The 20,011-nt window shown below is 39.1% G+C and overlaps 4 protein-coding genes across 4 annotated transcripts; 2 read left to right on the top strand and 2 right to left on the bottom strand.

The window, feature by feature from the left end:
• Positions 1-895: 895 nt before the first annotated feature.
• Positions 896-4,389, bottom strand: LOC141823465 (protein SOSEKI 3-like). Its single transcript, XM_074710752.1, has 6 exons — positions 3,931-4,389; positions 3,766-3,835; positions 3,573-3,688; positions 2,566-3,496; positions 1,481-1,801; positions 896-1,396 (listed from the first exon to the last, which is right to left on the bottom strand). The coding sequence occupies exons 1-6, from the start codon at positions 4,142-4,144 to the stop codon at positions 1,324-1,326; spliced, it is 1,725 nt and encodes a 574-aa protein (XP_074566853.1). The 5' UTR covers positions 4,145-4,389; the 3' UTR covers positions 896-1,323.
• A 4,131-nt stretch (positions 4,390-8,520) lies between these two features.
• LOC141823466 (superoxide dismutase [Cu-Zn], chloroplastic) lies at positions 8,521-11,128 on the top strand. Its single transcript, XM_074710753.1, has 9 exons — positions 8,521-8,803; positions 9,235-9,296; positions 9,381-9,420; positions 9,590-9,685; positions 9,773-9,804; positions 9,954-10,029; positions 10,138-10,191; positions 10,809-10,875; positions 11,050-11,128. Exons 1-8 carry the CDS (start codon positions 8,575-8,577, stop codon positions 10,835-10,837), a joined length of 618 nt encoding a protein of 205 aa, XP_074566854.1. The 5' UTR covers positions 8,521-8,574; the 3' UTR covers positions 10,838-10,875; positions 11,050-11,128.
• Positions 11,129-12,280: 1,152 nt separating this feature from the next.
• Positions 12,281-16,109, bottom strand: LOC141824795 (NAC domain-containing protein 53-like). Its single transcript, XM_074712127.1, has 5 exons — positions 15,574-16,109; positions 15,295-15,480; positions 13,315-14,061; positions 13,101-13,242; positions 12,281-12,941 (listed from the first exon to the last, which is right to left on the bottom strand). Exons 1-5 carry the CDS (start codon positions 16,051-16,053, stop codon positions 12,514-12,516), a joined length of 1,983 nt encoding a protein of 660 aa, XP_074568228.1. The 5' UTR covers positions 16,054-16,109; the 3' UTR covers positions 12,281-12,513.
• A 545-nt stretch (positions 16,110-16,654) lies between these two features.
• Positions 16,655-19,769, top strand: LOC141824014 (calmodulin-binding receptor-like cytoplasmic kinase 2). Its single transcript, XM_074711234.1, has 6 exons — positions 16,655-17,007; positions 17,449-17,669; positions 17,752-17,920; positions 18,095-18,184; positions 18,486-18,784; positions 19,386-19,769. Exons 1-6 carry the CDS (start codon positions 16,701-16,703, stop codon positions 19,635-19,637), a joined length of 1,338 nt encoding a protein of 445 aa, XP_074567335.1. The 5' UTR covers positions 16,655-16,700; the 3' UTR covers positions 19,638-19,769.
• Positions 19,770-20,011: the final 242 nt, after the last annotated feature.

The raw sequence follows: 20,011 nt of genomic DNA, 5'->3' as shown, positions 1-20,011 counted from the left end.
TTTTAAGACCCTAACTAAGAAAAGTGAAATGAAGTGGTACCATTTAGAAGGAATGCTTCGTACATTGCTTTAATATGAAAAAAGAGACTTCACTCTCTCGACAGCCTACTTGTACCTCAACTTGCCATTTTATTGATAGAGATTTCAATTGATTGGCCTAAACAAAAAAAATTAAAAAAATGCAACTTGGTTTGGAAATGAGTTTGTTCACTTATAAATGCCAACTTGAACTATGACTTTTCATAGTTTCTGAGTCACAGGGTGTACTAATTTATTATTTATTTATTATTGTAGTTAAATAGAGTAATGGAATATAATTTGGAAGAAGGTCGGTGTGTGCCATCACATGATCACTTTGTCATTTTCCTGTGCCAGCAAGTCAAAGACAAATAGTAGTTATAAGACATTAGAAAAAGGCTGGTTTAATTAATGCCCAAATCTTAAGTGCAGATCTATCCATATATTTCTTTATTTTCTACGATTAACTATCCATATATTTCTTTATTTTCTACGACCGGGCTCTCGTGCACTGGGCTGCCCTTTTTAATTAATAAATGTGGATTTTAAGTTTGAACTGCAATTAGTTGGTGGCCTCGCCAAAAATAAAATATTGTGCACACTGCTTACAGGCCATCTTGCTAGCTAATCAGCTATGCCTAATGTCTTTTGGCCTTGGTTAAGTCAGCGTTTTTCATTGTTGATTGATTACTGTGTTCGCAGGGTGTATATATCTCTTCCGATCGAGAACACACATACATACATACATAAAAGATATCAGTAAGTGCAACTAAAATGGATCCTCCCAATCTTGAAACTAATGAATGGTTCATGACATCACCATTTACTGAAGCAATTGCTTCATAAATTCCATGCACTCTATAGAAACTACAAACCATAACAAATAGCTCTAGAATTATCCCTTGATATATATAAATGGTCAAAGATTACAGTTATTTCCTTTGTAGTTTTTACATCTGTACAATATCTCAAAAACAGTGTTGTCACTTGGTGCAGCTTGTTCTTCATTCTTCAACCATCATAACTGAGTGGAAACTCAGCTTGTCGATGGACAATGCACTGTTCTTCAATCAGGGAGGCTTAAAAGTCAAAAAGATATTTATGGAAGAACAAGATTTCTTTTCAGGCAGGGAACTACTATGTTCCTTTCAAGAGTTTTCAAGGGAAGGAAACTCAAAACAACTAGAATTAAGTGGAAAAAGAAGAACTTTGAATGCCACAGATTGTCTTCCTTCCAACTACAACAGTTAGGAACACAACTGATTGGCAAATGAGAGAGACGAATGATGGAAGCGGATCCTGTTGTCAATCAGAACCACCTTCACTGTCATCACTTCGAGATCCAGATTGGATGATAACACGAGCTCCTGAAGTAAGCCTGAAAGGAAGAAACAAGTAAATGAGGGCATCATAACCATAAAAGTTAAGTGGCTGACAGGGAATGTGGGCAATATAATTCAACCTTTCTTCAATTTTGATCACTTTCTCTTGAGAAGGAATCCTGTTTCCAGATGTATCTAACCTAGCAGATGTTCCATTCACCGAGGAACTACCTATAATCTGTTTGCTTCCTACATTCGATGAACCAAATGGTGAAGATTTGCAAATATCTGGTGTGACAGAGGATGTCCTTGTATCTGAAACTGGGATCGCTGTTGATTCATTCCGATCATTCCTTGAATGCTTGGAGGTTGCAAGTTTCATAGTCTTAGGGAGAAACTTAGACCGAGATGAATCAACTTCCTTTTTACTATCTCTTGTGGAAGAAGTCATATTGAGAATTCTGCATTGATAATTTTATTTTAATTATCTTATATGCCAGAAAGCTTCATGAATTATATAACAAGGTTATTGTGCACAATCATTAATGTAGGATGGTACAAGAATGACATGTTAAACTAGGGGGGAAAAAAAAGGTTCCATATTAAGTTTGGTGGCTTCGTTCCACCATTTCTTAGCACACAAAAGAAGGCCTATGAGACTTTGATTTTGTCACAAACACAATTGGCATCAATCGACAATGTAGGTGCAAAAAAGAGACATGTGATGCATTCAACACAAAATCTCACAGAAATCATGATCTAAATGTGTTAACAAAAAACTGCACAATTGATGAACATGATATTGCAACATGGGTATCTAGTAAGCAGATCAGAATTTTGGGGTTCCTAATTGCTACAATGAGAAAGGCATCAATCAACAGGATAAGAGCTACGTTGGAAAGAGTTGTAGCCCTTGTTCTACAAATACAGGCGATGTCGCTCTACCTTGTGTAGCAAAGAAGAAAAAATTTTCAATTATCATCTATTCGCTAAAAGATTCCCTTTTCGGTTAGTTGATTCTAAACTATGAAGTATTGGTTTGCAACAAGTGAATAATCCTGGTCTAAGTGAAGAGGAACAAGCTATTTGGCAATAACATTTCCATATGATCTTTAAACTCAAGCAAACTCCAAACAGAACATAATGGCTTTCTTATTCAACATGTAAAATCAACACCACAAATATCTCATTCAAGAACAATTTGAGTTTTGAAATTCTACACTACCTGTTTTCACCAATTGATGAGGATTGTTTTGTACTAGGAAATCCGCTAATTTCTTCTTTGTACTTTGTTTCAATAATGCTCCTTCCAAAACTTTCATTCTGCTTTAGCCCCTTACCTATTTCTCTTTGGCTCTCTGCAAGGCAGTTGTTTATCTCACCCATAACAAGTGAATTGGCAGACAATGGCGAGGTATAGTTTACGTCGGTGAACCTTGGTCTATAGATCGGCGCAAATCCAAAGCCATAGTGGTTCTTAACAGTGGTTGACCCACAAGTGATCAGGTGCATAAGCATACTTGTGGCTTTAAATTTTGGGCCACTTGGGTGGAAAACTTCTTCGCCTTCCAGGACACTAAGATTATTCCTCTTGTTCACTTCATCTTGCATCAACGACTCTAATGTATTCATCCTCCTAGAAGAAGTATCACTTGAAATTGTTGTTGCTGGTGATCTCCCTGCTATAACAATCTCAGGTTCCCTCTTCAAACGCAGAGCCTGCTCATTTTGGCCCTCATTGCAGTCATTTAGTGGAGAACTATCACTGATAGAGGCACCAGCATTTCGCACTTTACGGGGGGTTCTTCGTACCTCTCCATCCTCAGTTTGGGTTGAAGCATCCTGAGATCCAACCAGGGGCTTGCAGATTTTGTAATCGGCTGGATTCGGGGAGCCTGCCACTGAAGGTGGGGCACTTCTACCACCAGGCTCAGGCGAAAAATTCCCCACGGAACTCAATCTATGAGTCGAGAGGAATAACTCAGCTTCTTGCATAGAAGGGGGAGGTAAGGGATGTTTAGGTGATGGTGGGGGAAGCTTTGTCTCCTTGATTGCGAACCCTGCAGAAGATGGAGAACAAGAAGCTTCTTGGCCCTTATAATTGCTTGGTGATGGATCCTGAGGAGGTTGCTTCAGATTCCCGTGATTGTTCCGATCTGAATCAAACGGAAGCATTATTAAACCTGCACATTTAACTGTCAATTTAGAGAGGGATACAAGCCTGCGATGTACCTGGAGGAGTTTGATCTACGAGCTCGGAACCTTTGAGCACATACTCATTCCCCTGCGCCGGCAAGATCAGATCGTCCTCGAAGAGATCATGCCACACGAATCCATTCTTGTAGCTCCTGCAGCAAAATTCGCCATCATCCAACCGAATTCCAGCAGACTAGGGTTCTCACAATCTCAGGTTTCGATAGCTTACCTTTTGCAAGACCATGAATACATGGCGGCCATCCCCTTCCCTCTCAGAACATTAAGCCTCTCGATCACATCTACAAAATTAAACACGAAATCGAATCAAAAAGCTGTTCCCCCCTTAAACCCCTTCGACATCCGCTCGAAAGAAAAGAAAGTTCCAATCTTTTACCTCTGAGGTAGAGTCCCTCGGGTGAGGAGATGGGAACTTCAATGAAGTGCGGGTGTTCTAGATGGAAATTCCGGTAGAGGTAATAGACCACCGGAATCCTCCCGCCTTGGTGGCGCTCCTGCGTGTGGTGGTGGTGCTTCTGCGGCGGTTCGGTCCACACTTTGGTACGTTCCGGGCTGGCCTGCGGCGCGTACCTCCTCATCCTCGTCTCCATTAACTCTCTCCTTGGTTCACACCCCTATCTTTTTCCGATTTCCTCACGCCATTCTCCAGGAACTGCTCCAATTGGTGGAATTCAAAGGTGAAATCGACAATCGCATGGAATTAAGAGAAACTTGAGGAGGAGGAAGAAGCAGGAAGAGGAGAAGAAGTATAAAATAATGGAGGTGAGGCCGAGAAGCGGCGGAGAAGGAGGATGAGGAGGAGGCGGTGGTGGCGGTGGTGGTGGTGGGCTGCCGCTCGCTGTTGGCTTACACGACGAGGGAAAAATGATGCGGTGTGTGATTTATTATTATGGGATGGGACTCAGAGAGTGGGACGATGTCAATTTTTATTTATTGACATGAAATTTAATAATTTATATAACTATATTTGCCAAAAAAAACATTATAAAAAATATTTAAATAAAAATTTGAGTAATTTTTAAAATGTCTTTTAATCTAAATTTTATATTTTGCTATTATTATTAGCATGTCCTCCTTTCTCTTAATAATAAATGGAATTTAATAATAAAATAAAGTTATTAAATATTTTAAAATTATCTTTAAAATGGGGGAAAATATTTGGTCAATTAGATTTTATCAATCCTATGATTTTGACTATATTTATTATATTGTTAAATTACCTTTTAGAACTTAAAACCATGTGCTTATAGAGCTAAGACGGGAATATAATGCCTCGGGTTATTTCTTGCACGATTCATTTAGTTCATTTAGTTTTTTTGGCTCATGTAGTCCATGGTAGGTGCTTGTCTTTTGTCATACTCCATCTACTTCTTTCAACTTAATCTATTTGATTTATTTAATTCATATAGCATTATGTTTGGTTCATTTAATTAGTTTATTTTTTATCATCCAATTTCCCTTATATCAATCGAGAGACTAAAATTCACTTTAGTATTTTCAATAAATTTGATTATTTTCATGACCCTCATTTGATTCTTCCAATTTTACCTTAAAAAAATTTTTTTTAATGGATGAACAATATAGCATTTGATAGGTTAGAGGAGATCCTCAGCTTTAAATTTTATTATAAAATATAGCTTAATTTGTTTTGAGAAATTACAATATAGGATTATAGTTTTAAAATATACAATTAATTATTTGATATTGTCCTATAAAAAGGCATGACTTGTTAATACAAAATGCCTAATTTTTGCTATCATCAAACACTATTTATCCACCACCAGGACATGGTGCTATGATAGGATATCCGGGTCCCCGGGGTAATGGTGCAACGGTAGGACATCCGGATTGTAACTCAGGGACCCGCGGTTCGAACCCCAGCTACGGCATATTTGCAGGAATTTTCCTCCAAATGGGGAACGCAATCAAAGGATGCTGGGCATCTGGATTGGCCGCCGTATGCACTTCCCGATTTACCCTGGTGGTCGGTGGGAAACTTCCGTGAGACCGGGCCGACCACCCCCAGAGATGTGGCTACTGGGATTATCATTTTATGATAGGATATCCGGGTTCCGGGGTAATGGTGCAACGATAGGATATCCGGGTTGTGATCCAGGGACCCGCGATTCGATCCTCAACTACGGTGTATTTGCAAGAATTTTCTTTCAAATGGGGAACACAATCAAAGGATGCTGGCAGCGGCGGCTCAAGCCTAGGAGGCGTCCTAGGCGATTTTTTTAAAAAATAATAATTATTTTTAAAATATTTTAAAATTAAATAATAATAAAATTTAATTTTATGCGTAGTAAAAAGGAATAGATTCACATAGGAGTGGTCGTTTACCACTTTTCTTCGGCCTTGCTCTTCTTCAACCGCGACGAGCCGACGAGGTCTGGCGAAGGGCGAACTGCGAAGGCAAAGGGAAGGGTTTGGTGGCGAAAGACGAACAACGAACGGTCGACGGTGAACCACCAGAACCGGCGAAGGCGAAGGGAAGGATTTGGTGGTGAAGGACGAACAACGAACGGTCGACGGTGAGCTTCCGGAACTGGCGAAGGCGAAAAGAAGGGTTTCTGGATTTGGTGGTGTTTTAGGGTTTGGTGGCGAAGGGCGAACTGGCGAAGGGCGAAGGCGAACTGGTGAAGGCGCGAGCGAAGGGGGAAGGCGAACTAACGAAGGGCGAAGGCGCGAAGGTGAACTGGCGAACGGTGAACTAGCGAAGGGCGAAGGTGCGAGCGAAGGTCAATTCAAATCGGGAGATTCAGAGCGAAAGGTGAACGGTTTGATGACGTTGATTTGGTGGCATTTTAAGGATTTTTTTTTATTTGGGACCGGCGAAGGTGCGAGCGTAGGTAAGTTCAAATCAGGAGATTCGGAACGAAAAGTGAACTATTTGATGACATTTTAGGATTTGATGGCGTTTTAAGAATTTTTTTTATTTGGGGCCCTAACCGGCTAAATCGATTAATTAAAATATTTTAATAATTTTTATTTACTTAAAATATATACATTAATGTATTAAAATGGGGGCCCCAATTAAAATGGGGGCCCTATGCCTAGAGCCGGCCCTGGATGCTGGGCATCTGGATTGGCCGCCGAATGCGTTTCTCGATTTACCCTGGTGGTCAGTGGGAAACTTCCATGGGACCGGGCTGGCCACCCCCAAGGATTGTCTCCATAAGACTGACTGGGATTTATCATTTTTATGATAGGATATCCAAGTTGTATTTGTGGAAATTTGTCTCCAATGGAGAGCGCAATTAAAGGATGCTAAGCGTTTGGGCTAACCACTGCGTGCACTTCTTGATTTACTCATGAAAAATTTTTGTAGGGCCAAATTGATCACCGTCAGATAATCAATGAGACTAACTAAGATTTATCATTAACATCAAACACGATCCTATAGAGAGGTAATGTTTATCTCAAAATGATGTCATTCTTATGAAAAAACAATAATAATAAAATAAAAAGCAATGTATGTGATAGCGATGTCATCCCTACCTCCCAATAATTGCGTCCACAAGGCAACATATTATATATATATTCCACGTTGCGAGTATTATATAATATTAATGAAACTATTAACTTTAATTTTGTTACTGTTTAAGCAAACTTGGTTTTGTTTAAAATAATCGGGCCAAGCATGAGATGAGATGAAATTCATTAATCAGATCTATGCACTGTACGTCCACCAAGGCCCATTGACCCATAGACAACAACTCATCAATTATTGTCCTTCTCTCTCTACCTCTCCCTCGTTCAATGCATAACTTGTTGATGGCCCCGACTACAGGGCAATGGTGATTTTTTTTTTACTTAATTAAATATTTATGAGTTAATTTTTAATTATGAGATACCGTGGATTAATTGAGAAGACAATTTTAGAAAGTTGACTATGGAATAACGCATCATTCTCTTCCTGATTTATTCTCATGCTTAATAAATTTTTTTTTATGAAATCGGATTAATTTAAATTAGTTGATTTGAAAAATTAAATATTTAAATTATTAAAAAAATACACAATTTATTGATACCCCAGACATAATGCAATGACAAGGTATATTTTTCTCAAGTAAAATGAAAAATTCTAAGACATTAATTGTTGAATGAAGAATCTCTTACCTCTTCAGATTTATCTAGGCAAGCAAATCTGTCGCCTGCTTCTCGATTGAGCATAAGAATGAAGTCGGAATTTCATATGGGGGGCAAAAGATTTATGTTTATGTTGAGGGGGTGATTATGTAATCGCTCCTCATTCACCTCTTATTTTTATACCTCTATACTTTTTGCACTAAAAAATCGAAGGGAAATGGTCACCGCCGTCTCTCTCTAGTTGAGCCCAAAGCTAACATGCTTGGATTATTAAAAAAAAAACATAAGTTGTTGATGTCTGTTAATTAAGGAGAACCTTAATTATTTGACTTAAAAGAAATGAATCATTTAACAAGAAATGGATATTAGGATCTCATTGTTTGGCTTAATCAACTCCTCTACTTCCTTTAATTTGCCTCCATCACGATCCCATTGTTTGCTTAATCCACTATGAGAAACAGTAAGAAGCTCCCATAAAGAAAACTTAGAGAAAAAGGCTCGCATGGTCAAAATAATAAGATGAATGCTTGTATTTATAATGATCAACATTTTTTGTTGATTATTATTTTTCACCAAACTAAATAATAGAAAATCTAAAAAACATACTCTTTCAAAATATTATTTATATGCGAAAAAATGGACTAGTTTCTAGTTTTGATAATAAAAAAAATAATAATAACCCGAAATAAACAGGACTATAGTGTAGTCTTCCACACACTTGCACAGCCCATATAAGGGCCCAATACGGCCCATTAATGAAAGATAAGCCTGAAGAACTGGGCTTATTGGGCTGTGCTGAATCGCTGGCTTAGGAAACAAAGAAGGAGCTGTTGCTTGCTTGCTTCTTATCTTTTTTAAGCCGTCGTCGCTTCTCCTCTCTCATTGGCTTCGGTTCGATTGACGCAAAGCCGCTCTTGCTCTACTAGCCATGGCTGCCCAATCCCAAACCCTGCTCTTATCCTCTTCCTCTGCTCGCCCTTTCCACGCCGCCTTCCTAGCCCGCCCCCTCGGCCTCTCCCTTTCGACCTCCGCGCTCGCGCCTGGCGCCACCGCCGCCCGGCGCCTCGTCGTGGTCGCCGCCACCAAGAAGGCCGTCGCCGTCCTCAAGGGCACCTCTAACGTCGAGGGCGTCGCTACCCTCGTCCAGGAAGACGATGGTTAGTTAATTTTGTAGCTCGTTTCTTTCTTCTACCCATTATTTCAGGGTTGCAGGGCTTAGGGCAAGGCTGGAAAGTGATTTGGAGTCGTTTTGAGTGGAATGTATTTGCTTTGTGGATTTTGATTTCGATTTATGCTGCTCGAAATTGGCTATTTGCGGAAAGTTTTTGATTTGTTAAATGGGGAAGTCAAACATAATGAATACCTGTAGCCTACATGGCTAACTATCTCTGGGAGAATTGTTATGTATGCCAATTTACTATCGGATTATGAACAAAATCACTCTCCTTGTACATGTCTTCTCGTATCAGAAAGAGGTTCGAGTGTAAAGTTGTTTCAACTAATGATTGCAGCTTTTACAGAATATGCTATTATCTTTTTGGAAGATGCATGTTAACTTTTTATTGAACTCCTTGTATTTCTGTGTCAGGCCCTACAACTGTGAATGTTCGTGTCACTGGACTCACACCCGGACTTCATGGCTTCCATCTCGTGAGTGCTGTGCTTAGATACTTTTATTCTTCACTTCAAAGTAAACTAGTAAATTCTAATATTCACTTGTTTTTCCCTCTTCAGCATGAGTATGGTGATACAACTAATGGTTGCATATCAACAGGTCTTGCTTAGCTACTTCTTAATGGATTTCTTGTTTCTTTGGTCTCTGAATTCTTCTGACTCTTGTGATTTTGAAGTTTAGTTTAGTTCTTTTTTAATTTTTATAAACATTTGTTATCATCTCATTCTCATTTCTGATTTTGGGTTTTGAACACGATTTGCATTAATAGGGGCTCACTTCAACCCTAAAAATTTGACACATGGTGCTCCCCAAGATGAAGTCCGTCATGCAGGTGACCTGGGAAACATTGTTGCTAACTCTGAAGGTACTTTCATCTATTTGTTCATTTTTTTTCACGAACTAATTGTTAAGCTGATTGAGTTCTATCTTGATTGTTCTTTGGGTAATACAGGTGTGGCTGAGGCAACAATTGTAGACAATCAGGTAGTTGCTTTTTTACTTGGTTTCTCAACCTCTCTGCATCATCGCAAATTCCTCTTTTACTCTCTTCTGAGCACATTTCTTTAGTGCCTTGACTTCATGTTGTGTTATTTTGCATTTTCCCCCCATTTTCTACTTCAATGGCTGCGTAGATACCATTATCTGGGGTCAATTCAGTAGTTGGCCGTGCATTTGTCGTTCATGAACTTGAGGATGATCTTGGAAAAGGTACACTGGCAGTTGAATTCCTTTCGATAATCCATTGGTATCAAATATATTAGTTAAGAGTTCGCTTTCTCTATTGAATTTTCTCATAACTTTCATTTGATTCTCTAGGTGGTCATGAACTTAGCCTGACCACTGGAAATGCTGGAGGAAGATTGGCATGCGGTACGTAATACTCATGCCCTTCTTGAAAGAACTATTGTGTCGGTACTTTGGTTGCAAAACATGCAGGGCGGATTAGTTTGGAAGTCTTGATAATGCAATTTGGTGATAATTTTATGCTTCTGAATCACAGCTATTACTATGAAAATAGAAGTTTGGGATCTGGACTATTCTCTCTGTAATTCCACTTCAACCTACAAAAACTGCTCACACTTAACTCGACCTACCATCACAACTATTTACCTCATTCCATCCTTATCCATAAGTTCTCCGACTAAACATTCGAGCAATTCGGGCAAATTAACAAATGTCTCAACCTCAACCATCAACTTTGGGCAAACTAATTCCAGTTCAGATGTCCTCTATTTGTCTCATCCCAACTCGATCAAATTTCATCCAACTTGACTGGTGTTCATGCAATTGCTCACCATTAAGGCCAAAGATACACTCTTCAGGAATTCACTCTTTTTTATTAAACCATTTTTACCAGGAACCAGATTGATTAGGGCTAAATAGCAATTTGAAGCGCTGCACTTGATATTAATTATTAACTGGACTGATTAACTACCTCTGTGTATACGCATGGATTTCCTGATCACATTTGCAAAATTATTATGTAGGTGTTGTTGGTTTGACTCCACTCGAGTAATCATTGCAAGGACTTTTCGGAGGCTTCTTCATTATCAGGTATCGAATTGTTTCTTCAAGTCATGCATTAGATCAATAGGAAATAAGTCAACTCTTGTCTTGATGTTGTATCTGTCACCTAAATGTGATCGTCTGGTCACTCAACGTTTTTCGTGGAGGCTGCACGTCCAGTTGCATGCTTCTAAATGTGTACTTGGGTTTGCCTTTGTCCAGATTGCTGCTGCATCTGGTCGTTTCTACAGGCAGATTAAGATTGTATGTTCGTAAGATTAAATAAAGGATTGTTTTATAAGATTGGAATGCGCTGAGTCTTTTGTTTTTTCATTTTATTTTGGATTGAAAAGTAGATGCCGTTATACCTTCGGCGGAAGGGTTGACCGTTGAATGGACTTTCGTCCAGAGAAAAGTTTCTTGCATCGCTCTTTCCTTGGGTAGAACGGCGTCATTAGAAGAGATTATTTAAACACATTGCTTTCGTTCCAATCAGACAAAAGCATTTGGGAATACTGTGCAAAATCGAGTCGAAAATTTTAATCAAAATCTGCATGATAGTTTTTGACGTATAATAAATCAATCCATATTTTTTGAAAATGTTATTAAACGTTTAATTTGGAATTTAAAATTTGCTCCTCCAATTTTTTTTTATTTGGTCGCTAGTATCTGTGCTAAAAAAAAAAGTAAATAGGGTAGAATATGTAAAAAAAAAAATTGTGCAGAAGACTAAATAATATTTGTTTTGTGCATATAAATGATGGAATATCAATGATATATATATATATCATAAAGTTCAAAAAACAAAAATGAAGGGGCAATATGTTTTGGTGATTGCGACGACCAGGAGATCAAATTGTAAATCAATGATTTTTTTAAAAAATTAAAATAATGCCGCAGCAGTCTGGATCCAATATGTTTCGAAGACAACTTTACTCATGAATACTATTTATAAAAAAATTTTTATGAATTATACTCATTAACACATTTTTTATTGAATATAAATAAATAAAAAATTCAAAATAAATAAACAAATTTATTAAAAAAAAATCAAGATTGAATAATCACTTTAGCTACTTTATTAATCTCGACTCGCTTATTTTATCAAATAAAGTTAAACAACAAAGAAATTCAACTTACAGCCATACTTTTTTTAAGAAAAAAATTATTTTAAGAACAAAATTGAAGGTAAGCTTAGTTTAGTAGGCACAACGATGACTACAATTGGTAAATTTATATATAACACAAAATATTATATATAAATTTAATAAATATTATTAAAAATAAATAAATAATTAATCAATCAAGTCATCAACTCCGAAAAAATATATCAAAAGTACAAAATTTATAGTAAACATAATGAAAAATTAATCTTAAAATTGATTCTTCAATTTTATTTTATTTTATTTTATCAATTTTCAGCACAACCAATATTACTGATTCAATGGGTTGATTTTGGTCTTAAAAACACAACCTTTATGCTAGGATTCATTCATCAAAGTTTGATATACTAAAACCCCAGCGAAAATATAAAAGCACAAGCAGCCAGAACAACGAAATGTAGTTTTTCAGCTACCATGTGTTCTTGAGTAGGCGTTTGCAATGAAGAACCAGTTACTACTTATCAGTGCAGATCATACAATCCGTGGTTTTCTTCAGTTACCTTGTGGTCGAGTATGAATCAGTCTATAGAACCAACTTCCTTGGCATGCATCTCATCCCCACACCGTAGGTGATTGCTAGAATTAACCACGAAACAAAGAACAAGTATAGGCCACCTCTGAGTGCCATCAATACCGGATTAACCTGGTATTTTGTCATAAGATCACGGCCTGCAGTTTTTGTAGCCAAATTGTCAGACACGCTGTAGGATAGAACGAGATGCGCATGCCCATTCTTCTGGGCGGGCCAGTGGGCAGCCTCTCCGGGCATGGTTGAGTCGTAGATGTGGATGATCCCTGCTGTGACGTGGATCGGACTGGCTGAGTGGGTGGCAGACAGCTTTCCAGACAGAGGAGGGAACTCAGAAAATGGCACGGGTGCAGAGATTGAGTCCAGCATACTCATGAGACGCTTCTTTGCAGAGTCTTTGTTAGGTTCTTTAGCGTGGTTATCTGTACGAAAAGAATTCAGCATTCAAACACCAAATCACCTAATATTCACCTAAACCCCTCAAGAGTGGTTTAACTGACCCTACCAACCATTGGAAGAGATGATGGATTTTGTAGGTATGATAAAAAAATTGTTATCATTGAGAAAGAACACAATGGTACCTGGTTTTGGCTCTATGACAATCCCCTTATATTCTTCCCCAGACTGATCATGAGCAACAGAAGAACCTGACGATGAGGAGGCTCCATCAATGATAGTTGTGTCTGGCACCATTTTTGTTGCCTCATTGGTTGAGCAACCAACCTGTAGGGTAGAAAAGAATAAATGGTCTCAGTCGTATTCCAACAGGTATAACAGATATACATTGGATCTTACCTCTCCAACAAAGTCAAATGCTTCTGGTGGACTAATGCACTCTGAGTCCCTAGTGCGATAATGCAAATTATTATCAGTTGCATCAAAGTATGCTAATAAATCGTCAAACATCTCAAAACCAGATGGCTCCAAGGTGGGTGAGTAGAGAAATCCATTCGGTTCTGTATTTTCATGCAGGAATAGATTATTACTAGGTGCCTCACACAATGCCATTTTGTCTTGATCAGAAGGGCAACAATCATCTAGTGAATCTAAATCGTTTGGTGGAACATAGATATTATCCTCCAACAGGGGCATTTGGTCTTCTTCTGGTTGGTCAGCATCTTCGCTGATGGAGTCAAAGAATTCCTCAACGTCAAGCATTTTCTCTAAATTGGTATCTTCATTGATCCCATCCATGTTCTGTGCATGGCAAGACTTCATAGGATAACTATCAGATTCCTGATAGGAAGGATTTGTAACAGTTACGGTATCTGCAAGATCACTCATCTCTGCATATTCTTCCTTCACATTTGGATTGTTATGGTTATGACCGCAATCACTGATTGAATGCTGTTTCTCCATTTCGTCAACAGCAACGGCTACACTCTGCTGTCTAGGTTCGTCAGCCAAGTTGGTCAAACTGGCATCTTCAATTGCTTCATTTGGTAAATTGGTCACATCTACAGCAAGGCTGCCACACTCCTTTGTGTCCAAATCTGCCGAAAAGTTAGAACCATTCTCCTGCTGATTCTTTGAGTCATCACTCTGAAAACATTCAAAAAGCACAGATTATTAAGAATTCATTGCCTAACCTAGTTGGAACAAATATAATGATGTTGACACCCATAAATTGCCACTATTTTAGACAGGCTCTAGTCAACCAACTTTTGTCAAAATAATTTTGATAGTAATAAACTCGTTAACTAGTCATATTATGTAATAGCAGGAGCAAATTCCCTAAACATACAACAGCAGGAAAATGTAAGTAATGCCTTTTGTCCATAAACAATCCCTAGTATTGTCTGGTTTCAGAATATCAAAATTGAAGGCATGAGCAAATTCTTCCAGTTTAGGAACTGTATGAAGTTAAAAATAAAAAGAATAAAAAACTTAATACTTTTATCATTGTAAAACATGATGATGGAAGGCTTTAGAGAAACCAGGTTAACATTGGCTGGTATCCATTAACAACACAAACAGGAGGTCGAATAATGGGCTTAACTTATAATAGAACCACAAGCAATTTGTCTTCTTTGTAGAAGTTTCTCATCTGTAGTTACAAATGTATAAACAAAGATAATTAAATCGGCATCAAAGCACTGTCAATTGAGAATCTTGAAACTAATAGCTCAATACAGCAATGCACTACTTTCAGGATATTGCACAGACTAAGATAAAGAAAAAACAATGATTTGAAGAATGGATGTTAAAGAAAGCATTTCCAAACATTTACAATTGAGGATATTGAAACTAATAGCTCAATTCAGTAAAGCACTGCTTTCAGAAAATTGTGCAGACATGATAAAGAAAAAACAATCATTTGCAGAAGGGATGTTTGATAAAATTTGAAGCCAACAGCAAATCTGGTGCTATCAGACCTAAAATAAGGGAATAATCATGCAAACTCAAGCATAAATTAAAAATTAAGATATCAAAATTAATCCATTGATAAGACTCCGTCTACAGTAAATGATAAAAAAACAAAACGGGACATAGGATAAGGAGTAAACTAACAGACAATATGTAAGACGATATTAAAAGGATAAAGCAATAAAGGAAATATAATCCTTAAAGATGTCTCAAATTGAGAATTAGTCTGAATTAAAAGTTAAACTAGCTGGTTGAATCTACAATAGAATGTCTCTATACAAAAACATGTTAAACAAACAAACCAAAAAAAAAAAAAAAATACAGGCTACATGATTAATTGCACGACAAATTATGTTATGATTCTAAAGTGAAAGATCGAAATAAATATGAACTAACTAGCACTCGAACCTGCACGAAATCGCTGAGCTCAAAGTATTCCTGTTCTGTGGCTATATAATCGCCACCATCAGGCAACAAAGCCACACTATCTGCCTCCTCTTCCCATTCTTCTTCGAGAAAAGGTGCTCCATATTGAGCCCCGTTCATTGGCCCGGAACCGGTCTTTTGAAAGATCCTGCAGAGCACATAAGCATCCTTCCCCGCCCATGATTCATTTTTCAATACTTAATTCAATCCAAACAGCTTGATTTTAAATCACGAAAAAGGAAAACAGCAACAATCGGGTACCTGAGAAATTCCAGACTTGGTCAACTCCTCGTCTTCGAGACGGTACTCGTGCATAACCCAGTTGGTCCTGGTGCCTCGGGGCGCCCGGCCGGCGTGGAAAACAAGAGTCTTCTTTATGCCGACCACGCGAGGACCGCGGAGGACAGGCCGGTCCTTACCTGTGGTCTTCCAGTACCCCTGAAGGGTAGCGCGGTTGGTCCGCGACTGGTTGGAATACTTTCGGCCAAGGGCGCTGAAGAAGTACCACTCCTGGTCGCGGCTGCGGATCCGGGAGAGCCCCGGGAGTTCCCAGGGTTCGCACCTGTAGAGGTCGACCTCCGCGATGGCATCCACGCGGAGCGGCAGGCCGCGGACCTTGCGCTTGAGGTAGTAGGAGACGAGTTCATCATCGGTGGGGTGGAAACGGAAGCCGGGGGCGAGGCGGGACGCGGCCGCCGGCAACGGCGGGAGATCGGAGGAAGAGGCCACGGCGGCGTTCATAGATCGGAAGAAGGCCGTATCGATTTGGGGATGGGGCAGGAAAATCGACGCCGTGGGTTCCAATTCGCTAAGACGAATAAAAGGATCAAAACCGAACCCGAACCGAACCGAACCGCTTCTAGAAATTTCTCATCAATCTAATTAATAATCTTCGTTCCCTGGCTGGCTCCTTAAAGCTACGAAACCGATCGTCACTCTCGCTTCTCACGCGAACATCCCTCTGACCCTGGCTCTGCTCTTACCATCCCTCCATTGCAAAAGGCATATACCGACACTTCCAAGCCACTTTCCAGCGTCCAAGACAGAGACAACCCCCACAGTCTTAATAATTCTTTTTCTCAGTTTAAATTATTCAACTAATATATTTATTTATATCAACCAACGAGAAGAATTCATATTTCCAATTAGAAAGTAGAAACCCACCCCGATTCTCTCCAATTCTTGTCGCGGATGTCTTCCAGATCGCACGGTCGAGATGAGCAGGACGCGGTTGAGATGCGTTAAAAATAAAAGTGCCGCTGGAGATGATCCGTTAGCAAGGACTCGCTATTAATACGTCGAGGGTCCACGCCACTTTAAATTGCCTCGACTGGCGACTAGTCTTTCCACTGGTTCCGTGGAAGCAATCGCCGGCACCCGCCGCTTCGATGCAGAGCAGATGGAGATCGAGATCGAAATCTAGTAATCCGTCCAGGAACTCGGCGACCTCGTCTGACCTTCGAACTTCCTTCGAATCGACGCCGGATCGATGGGCGACCGAGCGGAGCTCCGCTGCTACCTTCGCTTCCCCGTTCGTGACGCCTGGCCGAGAGACGACGGCGACCAAGAGGAAAAACCCTATGAAGGAGTTGATCAGGGCGATCATATCTTTCTTTTCCTCCTCCTCCTCGTCCTCCACGACCGATGCTGCGTCGTCGGGTGGCAAGTGTCGTCGAAGCCTTGGATCTCCTTATGGTCACTTCTCCCCTGCTTTGATCTTCAATTCTCGCCTTCTCTTCCTTATTAGCGGTTCAATTTTTTTTCCTGTAATGGTATTTTTTTTGTTGTTTTGCATGCGTTCATTTTTGTTTCTGAGCTTTGCAATCGCCTCTTGACTTGAGTTTGACTTGCTTTTTTTGGCATGTGCTTGAAACTGAAAAGAAATCCTGAAAATCATTACTTCTGCTTCAGATTTTATTAAAATCCCTATTTCTTTCATGAAGCTATCACTAATTGGAGATCCTTACCTTTTGAATTCCTTAAATTGGTCATTGAGCAGTTCTCAAATAGGGATTTGGGTGGAATGCCTCTTGTAAAGATTGATTTTTTAAAAATATTATTATTTATTTCAAAAAAAATGCTGAAATCGGAATAGTGAACTAAGTGTTAAAACTCTAAAGTCGTGTTATTTTACAGGAACTCCAGTCCATCACTTGCATGGTAATCTAAGGCGATACCGAGGAAGTGATTCACCATGGCGGAAAGAAACTGGGATGACAAAGTTCACCATGGAGGAGATCTTGAAAGCAACTAAGAACTTTTCCCCGACGCTAAAGATTGGGCAAGGAGGGTTTGGGATAGTTTACCAGGGGACGCTTGATGACGGCACCCCGATTGCCGTCAAGCGTGCCAAAAAGGTTAGAGGATTCCTTCCGACCATTTCAGTTCATTGGGCAGCCTGAGATAAATGTGGAACTTGAAGTTTGGTGATTTGTGCAGACCGTTTATGACAGCCATTTAAGCGTGGAATTCCGTAGTGAGATCAAAATACTAGGACAGATTGAACACCTAAATTTGGTCAGATTCCTTGGTTATTTGGAAGAGAATGATGAGCGAGTGGTGGTTATTGAATATGTGCCTAATGGCACTCTAAGACAGCATCTTGATGGTAATTATATATTTCTTCTTCCCTTTTTCCTACTTCACTATCAACTTCTAATGGTAAATATAAAATATGTTAGTTTAGTTATCTTGCCTTCATTGCGTTGGCTCATCAATTGACTTCGTGTATAAATGTTGGGGGCAATCCGCAGCATCTTAACATTTGCTTTTTAAAATGCAGGTATTCAAGGAAACTATCTTGACCTTGCATCCAGACTTGATATCGCAGTCGATGTAGCTCATGCTGTTACATATCTTCACATGTACGCAGGTATTGATATGAGATCATAAATGCTATACAAATGCAGTTGATACTTCCCAATAAAGTACTATTTTGAAATATTCATCTTCTGAAAGTATATTTCAAATATCCATTAGGGTTATGCATCTGCCACTTCCATCTAAGCTAGATTCACAGATTCTGCAAGCAACGGTTGTAGATAACATTATTATATTTTTTAAGTTTCAAAAATGTTATCTATTAATTAGCTGTAAAGCTAACTTGCAGAATCTATGTATTCTTACATCTACTTTACACTTTGCATTGATACTTAGATGTGTTATTGATGCAGATCATCCTATTATCCACAGAGATATTAAGTCATCTAATATTCTTCTTACTGATAACCTCCGTGCCAAGGTTTCTGATTTTGGCTTTGCTAGACTGGGTGTAAATGAAGCTGGAGTTACACATATCTCCACCCAAGTAAAAGGCACTGCTGGTTATTTAGATCCGGAGTACCTTAGAACTTATCAACTGACAGACAAAAGCGATGTCTTCTCATTTGGTGTCTTGTTGCTGGAATTAATCTCTGCTCGGCATCCAATAGAGCGGAATAGAGATCTCAGGGAGCGAGTAACTTCAAATTGGGTACATGTTTTCTTCTCCTCCGTTTCACAAGTAATTTAATTTTCTAAAGTTGCATTACTAGAAAACCAACTCATTGAAAGGACAATGGGAATTAAGATCTTCTATCTATTTGTTATAGCCTCAGAGGGAGCCCGAATTAATCCAAAATCCCAAGATAGCTAGGTAGAGACCTCTTAATGTTTAAACATGTTCAAGAAGCCTTTTATCTCTTACTGGAGTAGAGAAACCACTCTAGGCATCCTTGAAGAAAAGCCACTTCAGGGTTGTAGTACAGGATGGAATTTTTATGAAGATACTATTATAGATAACTGCTATTTCTGAAATTTTCTTTCAACACTGAGCAGTTCAAGTGGAGGGTAACTAGGCCTTCCTGATTTAGTCCTTTTAGTGTTTTTAATGGAACAATTCCAATCCAAAATGTCAAGACACTTAAATGGATGACCTTCTTGATATGTAAACACACTCGAACAATATCTTTTAGAGTTGCATGTTAAGGGGTGGAGTTTCTACCTTGCATCACTTCCTGATTCCTTCGTTCGAGATGTTTTTCTTTTAACACTATTCACTTATGGCCTAAGCCATAACCCAATTCTGGAAGCAGGCAATGAAGAAATTTAGACAAGGGAAAGCAATTCAAATTTTAGACCCGGTTCTTCCACGCACACCAGCAAGTAATCTGGCCGTGGAGCAAATCCTTGAGCTAGCTTCTCGATGTTTAGCTCCTGCCCGGCAAAGTAGACCCACCATGAAGAGTTGTGGAGAGATTTTATGGAACATTCGTAAAGATTACAGGGAGCTCTTATCCTCTGATTCTCTTCAAAGAAGCCCTTCCGTTAGCATAGACACTAGTTAATTGTAAGTATGAACAATGCACTGTTTTTTGCTGCAGTAAATTTGTGTACTTCTCAGTGGTCTCAGCATTGCTGCGTACAATTTGCAAATGTGAGTTTCATAAACGATTATTATGTGAAAAAAAATTCAGGCATGTAAAGATTAATAAAGGGAATGGGGTTTGCGACTGCATTGTTCTTTTTGGTATGATGTAGCAAGTAAAACTTATATGGAGGGATTTTGAGATCAAGTCGCATGAAATTTTGAGAGTAAATCAGTTGGATCATGCGGTTGCAACTCAGGTTTTCATGAGATTTCCAGGTGAAGACTCGAGTTTTTTTTTCCTCAAAAAATACTGAATTGTAAATAGGTTCAGTAGCGGCCCACCTCGTAGCT

The sequence above is a fragment of the Curcuma longa genome, chromosome 3 (genome assembly GCF_044706935.1).
Source record: "Curcuma longa cultivar G26 ecotype Majalengka, Jawa Barat chromosome 3, ITB_CL_G26_1.1, whole genome shotgun sequence".
NCBI classification, from domain to species: Eukaryota; Viridiplantae; Streptophyta; class Magnoliopsida; order Zingiberales; family Zingiberaceae; genus Curcuma; species Curcuma longa.
This window is presented reverse-complemented; position numbering and strand designations above follow the sequence as displayed.

Coding starts and splice junctions, on each gene's coding strand:
- LOC141823465 (XM_074710752.1), bottom strand. CDS start 4,144: ATGGAGACGAGGATGAGGAGGTACGCGCCGCAGGCCAGCCCGGAACGT. Junction 3,689..3,765: donor TATTCATGGTCTTGCAAAAG/GTAAGCTATCGA, acceptor ATTTTGCTGCAG/GAGCTACAAGAATGGATTCG. Junction 1,397..1,480: donor GTGATCAAAATTGAAGAAAG/GTTGAATTATAT, acceptor TCTTCCTTTCAG/GCTTACTTCAGGAGCTCGTG.
- LOC141823466 (XM_074710753.1), top strand. CDS start 8,575: ATGGCTGCCCAATCCCAAACCCTGCTCTTATCCTCTTCCTCTGCTCGC. Junction 9,805..9,953: donor CAACAATTGTAGACAATCAG/GTAGTTGCTTTT, acceptor ATGGCTGCGTAG/ATACCATTATCTGGGGTCAA. Junction 10,030..10,137: donor TGAGGATGATCTTGGAAAAG/GTACACTGGCAG, acceptor TTGATTCTCTAG/GTGGTCATGAACTTAGCCTG.
- LOC141824795 (XM_074712127.1), bottom strand. CDS start 16,053: ATGAACGCCGCCGTGGCCTCTTCCTCCGATCTCCCGCCGTTGCCGGCG. Junction 15,481..15,573: donor CCAAGTCTGGAATTTCTCAG/GTACCCGATTGT, acceptor TGGGCGGGGAAG/GATGCTTATGTGCTCTGCAG. Junction 12,942..13,100: donor TGTCATAGAGCCAAAACCAG/GTACCATTGTGT, acceptor CTTTTCGTACAG/ATAACCACGCTAAAGAACCT.
- LOC141824014 (XM_074711234.1), top strand. CDS start 16,701: ATGCAGAGCAGATGGAGATCGAGATCGAAATCTAGTAATCCGTCCAGG. Junction 17,008..17,448: donor AAGCCTTGGATCTCCTTATG/GTCACTTCTCCC, acceptor GTTATTTTACAG/GAACTCCAGTCCATCACTTG. Junction 18,785..19,385: donor AGCGAGTAACTTCAAATTGG/GTACATGTTTTC, acceptor TTCTGGAAGCAG/GCAATGAAGAAATTTAGACA.